General features: G+C 48.1%; 1 protein-coding gene across 1 annotated transcript in view; it reads right to left on the bottom strand.

The window, feature by feature from the left end:
• Window positions 1-13,063, bottom strand: part of LRPPRC (leucine rich pentatricopeptide repeat containing) — a 184,992-nt gene that overhangs the window by 75,955 nt on the left and 95,974 nt on the right. The window contains exon 22 of the mRNA XM_044289233.1: window positions 9,545-9,630. Within this exon, the coding sequence (XP_044145168.1) occupies window positions 9,545-9,630 (86 nt within the window). The remainder of the gene's footprint in view (window positions 1-9,544; window positions 9,631-13,063) is intronic.

Here is a 13,063-nt window from a genome sequence, read left to right as displayed (position 1 = left end):
GGAGGCCGCCAGACCCTCACGAGGCCCCTCGGGAACCACAAAAAAATGAGTCAGAGCAGAGAAATGGGGCAGTAACCGACAGGTACACCCGCAAAGCACAGACAACATCCAGAGAATGGAGAGCGCGCTCCTTGGAGTTCGCCAGAGCGGGGGAAAAAAGAAGGGACTGGGCGCAGTACCACCTTATCCTTGTGGAAGACCAAAAAGGGCTCCTTGGAGGAAAGGGCGCCCAGCTCCGATACCCTCCAGAAAGAGGTGATGTCCACCAAAAGACCACCTTCCAGGTGAGAAGACTCAGGGAAATGTCCCTCAGGGGCTCAAAGGAGCAGGAAAGACAGAACCAGGTTCAGATCCCAGGGGGGCAGGGGAGGGTCCAAATGCACCACCACCTGTAGGAAGGTCCTCACCGGACCGAGCAGAGCCAGAGACCGCTGAAAGAAAATGGCCAGAGCAGAGACCTGACCCTTCAGAGAGCTCAGGGACATTCCCATCTCAAGACCCGACTGGGGAGAAGAGAGGATCACCGGAACTGAGAAGCGAAGGGGAAAAATACCTAACTTCTCACAAAAAAGGCAAGAAAGACCTTCCAGGTACGATAGTATATCCGGGAGGAAGCTGGTTTCCTGGCTCTTATTATGGTCTTCACGACAGAGTCTGAGAAGCCCCTCTTCTTCAAAATGGAGGTCTCAACAGCCACGCGGTTAAACGAAGCGGCTGTAAAATCTGGTGGAAGAGCGGTCCTTGAGACAGCAGGTCCTCCCTGACAGGAAGAGGCAAAGGAATGTCTGCCAGCATCCGAGTGCCTTCCGAGAACCAGGCGCGGCGAGGCCAATCGGGGGCGATGAGTGTGCTTGTGATCCCTTCCGCCGCGACCCTGCGAAGAACCTTTGGGAGTGAGGCAGTGGTGGGAAGACAGAGGAGCGCAAAGTCTCGCCACGGAGACACCTGAGAGTCCACCTCGTACGCCTCCGGATCCTGAGCTCGGGCCAGGAACGCGGGAACCTTGTTGTTGAGCCTGAACGCCATCAGGTCAACGTCCAGGCTGCCCCAACGGCGACAGACGTCCTCGAATACGTCCGGATGCAGAGACCACTCACCCGGATCCACCATGTTGCGGCTGAGAAAGTCGGCGGTCCAGTTTTCAACCCCTGGGATGTACACTGCAGACAATATTGGAACATGAGCTTCCGCCCACTGGAGGATCCCTTTCACCTCTTGCTTCACCGCCAGGCTGCGCGTTCCGCCCTGAAGATTGATGTAGTCCACAGCTATGGCATTGTCCGACTGGACATGGTATGTTGATCGGAAGGCGGGCTTCCACCTCTGACCACACCCCCTGAACCGTCCGAGCCCGGAGAACGCCACCCCAACCCAGGAGACTGGCATCGGTGGTGACGACTGTCCAGGAGATTGGGAAGAAGGATCTCCCTGAAGCCAGATTCTGAAGGGACAGCCACCACGGGAGTTCCATGCGAACCCGAGGAGGTAGGCGGATCTGAGAGTCCAGACCCCTCGATGTCCTGTCCCAGAAGGACAGGATCGCCTGTTGCAGAGGCCAAGTGTGAAACTGGGCAAAAAACAGCCTTGAAGGAGGCCACTATAAGCCCCAGAACCTGCAAGCACTCCCTGATGGAGATACACGGAGAATGCAGAAGGCGAGACACCGACTCCCGTATCCATGAGAACCTGTAATCCGGAAGGAATACCCGGGCTGCAGTGGTGTCCAGAATCATCCCCAGAAAGGTCACCCTGTGGGAAGGTTGGAGAGAGGACTTCGGGAAGTTGATCAGCCAGCCAAACTCCTGCAGAGTCTGAATAGTGAACCTGACGCTGTCTTCGGCCTGGAAACGAGAGGGAGCCTTTATCAGTATGTCATCCAGGTAGGGCAACAGAGATAATGACGGCCGCCAATGGCGAAGCGCAAGAATCTGTGGTGAGATTCTGTGATAGGGACATGCAGATAGGCGTCCCGGATGTCCACTGATGTGAGGAACTCCCCTGGAAGAAGAGAAGCAATAACGGAGTGGAGGGATTCCACCCGGAACCTCCGCACCAGACAGGACTTGTTAAAGAGCTTCAGGTCTAGGACCGGACGTACAGATCCCTCCTTCTTTGGCACCACATAGAGATTCGAGTAGAACCCTGTACCCTGTTCCTCCAGAGGAACTGGGGCAACTACTCCCCGGACCAGAAGGGAAGAGACCACTTGTAAAAGGGGCCGAGGCTCGGGCCGGATCCCCCGGAACCTGAGAAGGGAAGAAACTTTCCGGAGGTCTAGAAGCGAATTCTATCTTGTAACCAGAATTTACAATTTTCAGGGTCCAGGCTTCTCGACCTGCTGAAAGAAGCTGCTTGGGAGCCGCGGGGCGGGCAGAACTCCCCTGGAATTGTGCCCACGGACGCCAGGAAGGCTGAGGCTTAAAGGAAGGCTTCTTGCGGGAGTACCGAGAGCCGCGGGAGGAGGGCGCTGTCTCGAAAGAACTGGTTTCTAGAGCCAAAGGGGCGAGCTCTGAAGGCGCGCTTGGATCTAGATTGGGGCAGGTGTGTGCTCTTGTCCCCCGTAGCGTCAGAGATAATCTCGTCCAGCGTAGCACCGAAGAGCCTGGAGCCCGCAAAGGGGAGGTTAGTGAGGGAGTGCTTGGAGGAAGCGTCGGCGTCCCATACCTTCAACCAGACCTCCCTGCACTGCGTGACCGAGAGGGCCGAAATCCACGCAAAGATTCGACCCCGGCGCTTGCTCTGCTGAGAGACCAGGGACGCACCATGCGACCCTGCGTCCTCTGTTTAGCAAAAAAACAAACAGGAGAAGAAAATACTATAGGGACAACCCTGCAGGAGCAGGAGTGTCACCTCCTTATCCGACACTAATCTAAAACTGAGGTCCTCCTGTTGGAGCATGGGGGTATAGCCAGTGGAGGAGGAGCTGTTTTTTTCTTATTTGCATAGTGTCTCCTCCTAGTGGGGGCTTAAGCTATACCCATGGTCTGTGTCCCCCAATGTAATGGGCTAGAAAGTGTTTTTTTCATGATCTGGACGAGGGACACAGAAAGGGTACGACTGTAATGAGGGTCAAAGAGTCTATAACCTGATCTGAGCGGTCTAAAACGCTCAGATTAGGTGAAAGACTCCCTTTAAGGCTACTTTCACATTTGCAACACAGTTCTCTGGCAGGCTGTTCCGGCACAGAAAGCTAGGAATAGGCTGGATAAAAATCATTGTGCGGAGCATTTTTTTGTCCAGCTGAATCCCGGTATATTTGGTGGGCAGTGGCTGGATCTCCACCGGACCGCATTGTAGTCAATGGGGAGAGCTGTGCTGCAAATGTGAAAGTAGCCCAACACCTTCGACAGACTCAAATGACTTTTTCAATTAGGCCATGATTGCAGTCAGACACAGTGACTTAATGCAGTACAAATTTCACTAAGGCTAGGTTCAGATTGACGTTTAAATTCCAGTATTCAGTTCCACCAAAATACTGGAATTCCCGAATCTGGCACATGCCGGAAACTGCAACGGATGTGAAGTCTAATCGATGCAATGCTCTTTTGTGGGCATCTTTATCTAGATCTATCAAAAGATCAATAAAGCTGTCATCCTAATTCTGTATCTCCTATTATCACGAGGATTACCTTACAGATAACATCTTCCCCTCACAGCAGCAGTAAACTGACAATGGATTACCTATGTACATAGGGGAGTTATTTGTGCTGACTGATACAGAAAGACAATGTATTATCAATGACGAACTAAAAGAGGAAAACAGCCAAAAATTAAAAAAACACAACTTTGTTTAAACACAGCAAAAAAAAAACCCTGTTGTGATGGATGAAAATAAACATCATGCGTATGTCTGAGACATACAAACTGCAAACTTTGGTGGTGGTGCGGCAGTGTGAACGAGCCCCAGATTCTCCTCACAGCTATATGCTCCATTACACCGCCAATGTATTGACGCGACCGCCGTGCTACATTTACATATCTATGCATTTTCCGACCAGGAGGAACGGTGGCAATCTCTGACACTAATCACATGTGACATTCTATAGACCACATGCTCCATGCGAACTTGTCCTACATTCACTGTGCCAGCATACCACGGCCATTATATGGGAAGAATTTAGGCTTCCTAGCCATTTGCATTCTTATAAGCAGAAATCCAATGATAGAGACCTTAAAGGGTTTCTACCACTTAGGTGTCACATATTTAGCTGTCAGACACTAGCGATCCGCTAGTGTCTGCTCTGGCCAACCATCCTAATATAATTGCTTTTGGGGCGGTGGTTTGGCTAAAAAAACTACTTTTATTAATATGCTAATGAGCCTCTAGGTGCTATGGGGGCGTCATTAGCACCTAGAGGCTCCGTCTACCTTTAGAAACTGCCGCCCCCAGCGCGTCCCTCCAGCCCGCCCATCTCCTCCTGAATGCGATCCTCCTTGTGAGCGCCTGTATTCGGCGCATGCGCAGTAAATGTCTGACAGCTTCCCTGCTCAGACATCTCCACTGCGCCTGTTCCTCGGAGCACTATGGCGTCATCGCGCAGGCGCAGTGGAGATGTCTGAGCAAGGAAGCGGTCAGACATTCACTGCGCATGCGCAGAATACATACGAGGATCGCATTCAGGAGGAGATGGGCGGGCTGGAGGGACGCGCTCGGCGGCGGCAGTTTCTGAAGGTAGACGGAGCCTCTAGGTGCTAATGACGCCCCCATAGCACCTAGAGGCTCATTAGCATATTAATAAAAGTAGTTTTTTTAGCCAAACCACCGCCCCAAAAGCAATTATATTAGGATGGTTGGCCAGAGCAGACACTAGCGGATCGCTAGTGTCTGACAGCTAAATATGTGACACCTAAGTGGTAGAAACCCTTTAAAGTAAAACTCCAATTTTTTTCCCACCAACATTTGGTGGTAAAACATTTCATATTCTATACGCAGGGCTGTGGTTCCCATGTATAGGGGGCGCAGCCACCACTAGGCGGAGCATAGGAATTTATTGTATAACATGCAGTTAGCTCCCCCTAGTGGCTACCGGTAGGCAACCGTAAACATGTCTATGCAGGTCAGCTGGAGTTCTGCATCGCAATTACCTTTAACAGAACAAGGCATAAAATAGAACAAATACATCTAAGGCTACTTTCACGCGGACGTCTTGTGTCATGGACAGATCCGTTCAGATAATACAACCGCATGCATCTGTTCAGAACGGATCCGTTTGTATTATCTGTAACACAGCACCGACGGATCCGTCTTGAACACTATTGAAAGTCAATGAAGGACGGATCCATTTTCTATTGTGCCAGTGAAAACTGATCCGCCCCCGTTGACTTACATTGTGTGCCAGGACGGATCCGTTTGGCTCAGTTTCATCAGACGGACACCAAAACGCTTCAGAGCGGAATGGAGACGGAACTGAGGCAAACTGATGCATTCTGAGTGGATTCTTTTCCATTGCAAACTGATCCGTTTTGGACCGCTTGTGAGAGCCCTGAACGGATCTCACAAACGGAAACCCAAAACGCCAGTGTGAAAGTAGAGAACATGGTTAGAGATAGCCATGGCAGAAGCAGGAAACTTCCCATACAAAGTTAAGAAAAAAAGTAATGCATCTTTAATGCAGTTTCACCATTTTTATCGGATGCTGCATAACAAACGTCCCCACAAATGACACCTATCCAACCACCCACCCAATTTACTTTACCCACCAACCCACTTATTTCACTCCATCCAGTCCACCCCCCCCCCCCAATTTCCATCCTTCCTCCCCACCCCCCTTATTTCCCTCCATCTACCCCAACTTACTTTCTTCCAACCAATACCCTCCCGCCTTCCCTGCATCTACCCACATACCCGCTTATTTCCTTCCTTCCACCCCCCACTTACTTTCCTGCATTCACGCCCATCTCCTCACTTTTTCCCTCCATCCACCTCCCATTTATTTCCTGTCACCCCCTCCCCCACTCATTTACTTCCATCAAACCTCCACTTAATTCTCTTCATCCACCCCCCACATACTTACCTCCATCCATCCATCCCAGACTCCCTTATTATTTACTTCCATCCACCACCCCCTACTTATTTCCCTCGATCCACTACCCACCCAAACACCCTCTTATTTCCCTCCAACCCCCCACTTCCCTTCATTCACACCCCACCTCCCTACTTATTTACCTTCATCCACACCCCATTTCCTTCAATCCTACCACTTATTTCCTTCCATCCACCCCTGTTCCCCCTCCACTCCCCAAATATTTCCCTCCATCGACCCCAGATCCCCCCTCTTATTTCCCACCATCCCCTCCCGATCCCCCCCATCCACCTACACACACGTTGCAGTGAACATACAAATCTCAATGGCTACCAAAAAAGCCCAAACCTATCTAAATTAGAACCATGTAGGCGACACACCAGTAAAAACTTCCATTAATCTACACCTTTCTATCTAAATAACGAGACCTTGTTATGATGATGATGTGCACTAATGAACAGAAACCCTCTGTGCTGCTGTGGGCATACAAGTGTCAATGGCTACAAACATTCTCCCAATCTAAGGCTGCAGACGTATTTGGCAAAAGGACGATGACAAAACAAAAAGATCCAACAACTTCTCCAACATGCTTTAACAAACCTCAAAGAAGGGAACTTTAGGGGGAGGAACAAGCCAAGGTCATGATAAGTCATCTCTCATTAAAAAATGGCCGGGGGGGGGGGGGGGTGAATGATAATTACAATTTTAACCCTGACAACATGACACCTATGGGGTTAAAGCAGTTTAATGCTGTTTTTTCGCAAGTGGTGGAGGGAAAAGCAACAGTCGAGAAAATAATTACACTCTGCAAATAAAGCGTAGAAAATGTGGATTCCTCACCAGTGGCCGTCCTGCGCGGGGCTAGAGGCGAACGAGTTACTTCTGCTTTATTTATATTCAGTGCATTGGCTCATTGATTCTGCACATCTCCCTACGCTGGTACATATTTTAAACAATAAAGGGAAGCTTAAAGCTAAATTTACTTCCAGCGGCCTGGCCAAGCACGTAATGTTTCTACCGAGGGCCATATTGCAGAGCAGCTGATGAGATGTGTAATGAGCGAGCGCGCCGTCTTCGCGATGCCTCTTTGAAAATTGGAATGTGCCTGTAAATCTTCACATATTTAAACGCAATCGACCTTATGTAAATAAAATAGCTCGCCGTTATGGGAAGCGACGGATGCCCCGCCGGCTTCTTAATTCAAAATGTTAATATGGTCACCAACTGAATGAAGGGCAATGCTCGGCTCCCTGGCCAAGTATCCACGAGTACATTTTCAATAAGGTTAAAAAAAAAAAAGTTAAAGGGGTTTTGCCTTCTCAGACAGTGGGGGGGGGGGGGAATATCACTAGGACATGCCCCCATTGTCTGATAGGTGCTGGGACCCGCACCTACAATGAGAACGGAGCGGGGAAATGAACGGAGGGTGCAGCTGGCCTCCATTCATTTCTATGGGACTGCCGAAAATAGCCAAGCGCTGGCTCGGCTATTGCCGTCTGCCCCATAGAAATGAATGGGAACGGGGGCCGCGCATGCGCGGTGCGCTCCCAGTCACTTCTATGGGAGCTGCTCTTGGTGGTGGACAGACCCCGGGAAATCCGGGGTCCACCAGCCACAGCGCTCCCTGCTTTGTTCTCGTTGTAGGTGCAAGTGGTGGGACCCGCACCTATCAGACAATAGGGGCATATCCTATGCCTTCATTGTCTGAGATGGGAATACCCCTATTCTCTGGATTGGTCATCAGTATCTGATCAGTGGGGGTCTGACACCAGGGCCACCGCCGATCAGCTGTTTGAGAAGGAACTGGCGCTGTGGCGACAACATTGTTCATCGGTCATTGGCCTAGGCGCAGCTCAGCCCCATTTACGTGAATGGGGCTGAATGTGACACCAGTCGCTATACAATTAAAGGCGCTGTGCTTGGTAAGCTGCGAGAAGGTCTCAGCGCTCACAAGACGATGGGTCATCTGTTATAAAATCCTGGAAAAAGCCATTTAAAATAAAACACCACACACAGGCTACTTAAAGGGAACCTGTCACCGGGATTTTGTGTATAGAGCTGAGGACATGGGTTGCTAGATGGCCACTAGCACATCCGCAATACCCAGCCCCCATAGCTCTGTGTGCTTTTATTGTGTCAAAAAACAGATTTGATACATATGCAAATTAACCTGAGATGAGTCCTGTATGCGAGATGAGTCAGGGACAGGACTCATCTCAGGTTAATTTGCATATGTATTAAATCATTTTTTTGACACAATAAAAGCACACAGAGCTATGGAGACTGGGTATTGCGGATGTGCTAGCGGCCATCTAGCAACCCATGTCCTCAGCTCTATACACAAAATCCCGGTGACAGGTTCCCTTTAAGGAGGGTCTACTGTCCTACCAGGAACAGCACCACTCTTACACAGGCCACGTCCGCTATTGCAGTTCAGCTCTATTGAAGCGAACAGAACAGCTGTAATACTGGACTGGCCCACGGAGAAGAGCCGCCGTTTCTGAAAAGACAGCTTATTTTCTCATTTCAAATCGCTGAGACAGTTTTGGGAAAGTTGGTTGAAACCTAAAACGTCCACAAGGCTTGTCAGCAAGTTTTATCAGCCTAGTGAAGCGCAATTCTGTCCACATATAAGTATATATGATTCGTCCAACCTTTGTGACCCCCACAGACAACAGGCGTCTAGAGAAAAGAGTATCGGTTCGTACAAATTAATTCGCTCATCTCTATTGGGGTCCCTGTCCTCTGTTTGACTGGTGCGGTGGTCGGCTATCAGTCCTTTGACTGGAGCTGTAGTGTGCACATGTTACCGCTGTTCAATTCCAAAAGGGGACACAGGACCCCCCTTCTCGTGATTGGGGGGGGGAAGCTAGCAAACATATCCTGTGGTTAGGCGATAAATGTTTATTGTGGACAAACCCCTTTAATAAATGACAAAATAAAAAAATTAACTATAATAATGTATATAAAAAAAAATATAAATATATATATATATATATATATATATATATATACACATACACACACACAAATGACATCTACACATACGTATGTCTCTATACAGACACACGCGCGCACAGGCATTACAGGGGCCACTGTCCCTTTCCAGGAAGGTTGCAGTTTTAGGTTCCTGTTCAGCCATCAGACCTCCTTAAGCACAAAGCAAGCCATTAGTCTGGGCACATACGCAATTTATGCCATAAGTCATGATCTTCAAACTCAATCCAAACAGCAAAGCTAATAAAAAAAAAAAAAAAGCAGCAAAAAAAAAAAGAAGCGCTACAGAAATGCAAAAGCCACTGAGCTGTGCAAATGTAAATGACAAGCCTGCCAAGCCATTAAAACTAATGGCCTGCACTGGCCAAGCGGCTCTGGGTGAATTCACATGCAAATTTGTATGTAAAACGTTCAAGCACTTTCTGGGGCATGATATACCATTAACTGTAAGTCGGGTTTTTTGTTATTTTGGTGCCAAGATACTTTTACCACACAAGATAATGCATGTAAGGCGCTGGTGTTACCTTCTATTAAACCGTTCTCTGTAAGGACCCTTAAGAGGGTGACATACTTCTGAGTGGTGGGAACAGCAGTGAACCCTTTCTGGTCTCTGTGTGAGGGAGAAGACAAAAAAGTGTTAGCACTGATATACTGTTATACAGTGTTGCTACTAAATATAAAATACGGATTCCAGTTGAAATCTACAAATTAAGGGTACTTTCACACTAGCGTTTTTCTTTTCCGGCACCGAGTTCCGTCACAAGGGGCTCAATACCGGAAAAGAACTGATCAGGCATATCCCCATGCATTCTGAATGGAGAGTAATCCGTTCAGGATGCATCAGGATGTCTTCAGTTCAGTCATTTTAACTGATCAGGCAAAAGATAAAACCGCAGCATGCTACGGTTTTATCTCCGGTGAAAAAAAAAACTGAAGACTTGCCTGAATTTTTTTTCCATAGGAATGTATTAGAGCCAGATCCGGCATTCAAAGTCCCGGAATGCGCAGACCGAAAAAAAGGTAAAAAAATAAAATAAAATAAATCCTGGATCAGTTTTGCGGGATGACACCGGAAAGACTGATCTGGCATTTCAATGATTTTTTGGACTGATCAGGCATTAAGATCTTACTAATGCCATCAGTTGGCATACATTTTGCCGGATCCGGCAGGCAGTTCCCGCGACGGAAGTGCTTGCCGAAACACTCTGCCGCAAGTGTGAAAGTAGCCTAAAGGGGATAAAAAATAAATAAATAAATATATATAAACATGGCTGCCGTCGACAGGTTGTAAGTGGTATTGTGGTTCAGCCCCATTCAATTCAATGGAACTAAGAAGATGCAGTACCAGATACAACCTGTGGACAGTTGAGGCACTGCTCTGGGGGAAAACAATTTCTAATCCTAGTCATGTCCCCCCTCTGCAATCAAACCCCCCCCCGCCCCTCAAAATTTCATATGTACAAATCTTCAGATACATTTATAGTTGGAGGAACTTAAAGGGGTTGTCCAGGTTCAGCGCTGAACCTGGACATCCCTCCATTTTCACCCCGGCAGCACCCCTGACATGAGCATCGGAGCAGTTCATGCTCAGATGCGCTCCTTTGCCCTGCGCTAAATCGCGCAGGGCAAAGGCATTTTTCTGAGTTCCGGTGACATACCGGGCTCTCTATGGGGCTGACAGGCAGCCCGGTGACGTCACCGGCACTGATGGGCGGGATTTGACTCTGCCCTAGCCAGTAAAACGGCTAGGGCAGAGCTAAAGCCCGCCCCTCAGAGCCGGTGACGTCACCGAACACACTGCTGGGCGGAAGTTACCGCCCGGCAGTGTGTTATTGAAAACACAAGAGCCTGTGCCCTGCGCGATCTAGCGCAGGGCACGGGAGTGCATCGGAGCATGAGATGCTCCGATGCCAGGCTCAGGAGGGCTGCCGGGGTGAAAATAAGGGTATGTCCGGGTTCAGCTCTGAACCCGGACAACCCCTTTAACCTTTATCATACAGAGTGCCCAATACCCTAAGTGGTGATAAAATATTTGCTGTCTGCAGGCACCACTAGGGGGAGCTTATGGCATTCTAGTTTATTACTCAGGTCAATGCACATACAGGTCCTTCTCAAAAAATTAGCATATTGTGATAAAGTTCATTATTTTCTGTAAAGTACTGATAAACATTAGACTTTCATATATTTTAGATTCATTACACACCAACTGAAGTAGTTCAAGCCTTTTATTGTTTTAATATTGATGATTTTGGCATACAGCTCATGAAAACCCAAAATTCCTATCTCAAAAAATTAGCATATCATGAAAAGGTTCTCTAAACGAGCTATTAACCTAATCATCTGAATCAACTAATTAACTCTAAACACCTGCAAAAGATTCCTGAGGCTTTTAAAAACTCCCAGCCTGGTTCATTACTCAAAACCGCAATCATGGGTAAGACTGCCGACCTGACTGCTGTCTAGAAGGCCATCATTGACACCCTCAAGCAAGAGGGTAAGACACAAAGAAATTTCTGAACGAATAGGCTGTTCCCAGAGTGCTGTATCAAAGCACCTCAGTGGGAAGTCTGTGGGAAGAAAAAAGTGTGGAAGAAAAAAGTGTGGCAGAAAACGCTGCACAACGAGAAGAGGTGACCGAACCATGAGGAAGATTGTGGAGAAAGACCGATTCCAGACCTTGGGGGACCTTTGGAAGCAGTGGACTGAGTCTGGAGTAGAAACATCCAGAGCCACCATGTACAGGCGTGTGCAGGAAATGGGCTACAGGTGCCGCATTCCCCAGGTCAAGCCACTTTTGAACCAGAAACAGCGGCAGAAGCGCCTGACCTGGGCTACAGAGAAGCAGCACTGGACTGTTGCTCAGTGGTCCAAAGTACTTTTTTCGGATGAAAGCAAATTTTGCATGTCATTCGGAAATCAAGGTGCCAGAGTCTGGAGGAAAACTGGGGAGAGGGAAATGCCAAAATGCCTGAAGTCCCGTGTCAAGTACCCACAGTCAGTGATGGTCTGGGGTGCCATGTCAGCTGCTGGTGTTGGTCCACTGTGTTTTATCAAGGGCAGGGTCAATGCAGCTAGCTATCAGGAGAATTTGGAGCACTTCATGCTTCCATCTGCTGAAAAGCTTTATGGAGATGAAGATTTCATTTTTCAGCACGACCTGGCACCTGCTCACAGTGCCAAAACCACTGGTAAATGGTTTACTGACCATGGTATTACTGTGCTCAATTGGCCTGCCAACTCTCCTGACCTGAACCCCATAGAGAATCTGTGGGTCATTGGGAAGAGAAAGTTGAGAGACGCAAGACCCAACACTCTGGATGAGCTTAAGGTCGCTATCGAAGCCTCCTGGGCCTCCATAACACCTCAGCAGTGCCACAGGCTGATTGCCTCCATGCCACGCCGTATTGAAGCAGTCATTTCTGCAAAAGGATTCCCGACCAAGTATTAAGTGCATAACTGAACATATATATTTGAAGGTTGACCTTTTTTGTATAAAAAAACACTTTTCTTTTATTGGTCGGATGAAATATGCTAATTTTTTGAGATAGGAAATGTGGGTTTTCATGAGCTGTATACCAAAATCATCAATATTAAAACAATAAAAGGCTTGAACTACTTCAGTTGGTGTGTAATGAATCTAAAATATATGAAAGTCTAATGTTTATCAGTACATTACAGAAAATAATGAACTTTATCACAATATGCTAATTTTTTGAGAAGGACCTGTACAAGATGCAGTAAGCTCCCTCTAGTGGTGGCTACAGGTAGTCATAATTTAATAAGTTAAAGGGTTTGTAGCAAGTAAAAAAATTCAGCAGCTGTCCATAGTATAGGAGAGAAGCAACTGATCGTTGGGGGTCCGTCTGTGTACTAATCACCAGAACGGGGTTGCCGATTCCCCCCCTACTGCTATCACTCTCTATGGGACAGTCGGAAATTGCCGAATGCTGTACCCTGTATGCCATTTCCTACAATCCCACAGGGAGTGAATGGACTGAATGCTGAATTTAGGGAATCTCACGATTAGTGGTGCTACCAATGGT

This window comes from Bufo gargarizans, chromosome 4, assembly GCF_014858855.1.
Source record: "Bufo gargarizans isolate SCDJY-AF-19 chromosome 4, ASM1485885v1, whole genome shotgun sequence".
Taxonomy (NCBI): Eukaryota; Metazoa; Chordata; class Amphibia; order Anura; family Bufonidae; genus Bufo; species Bufo gargarizans.
This window is presented reverse-complemented; position numbering and strand designations above follow the sequence as displayed.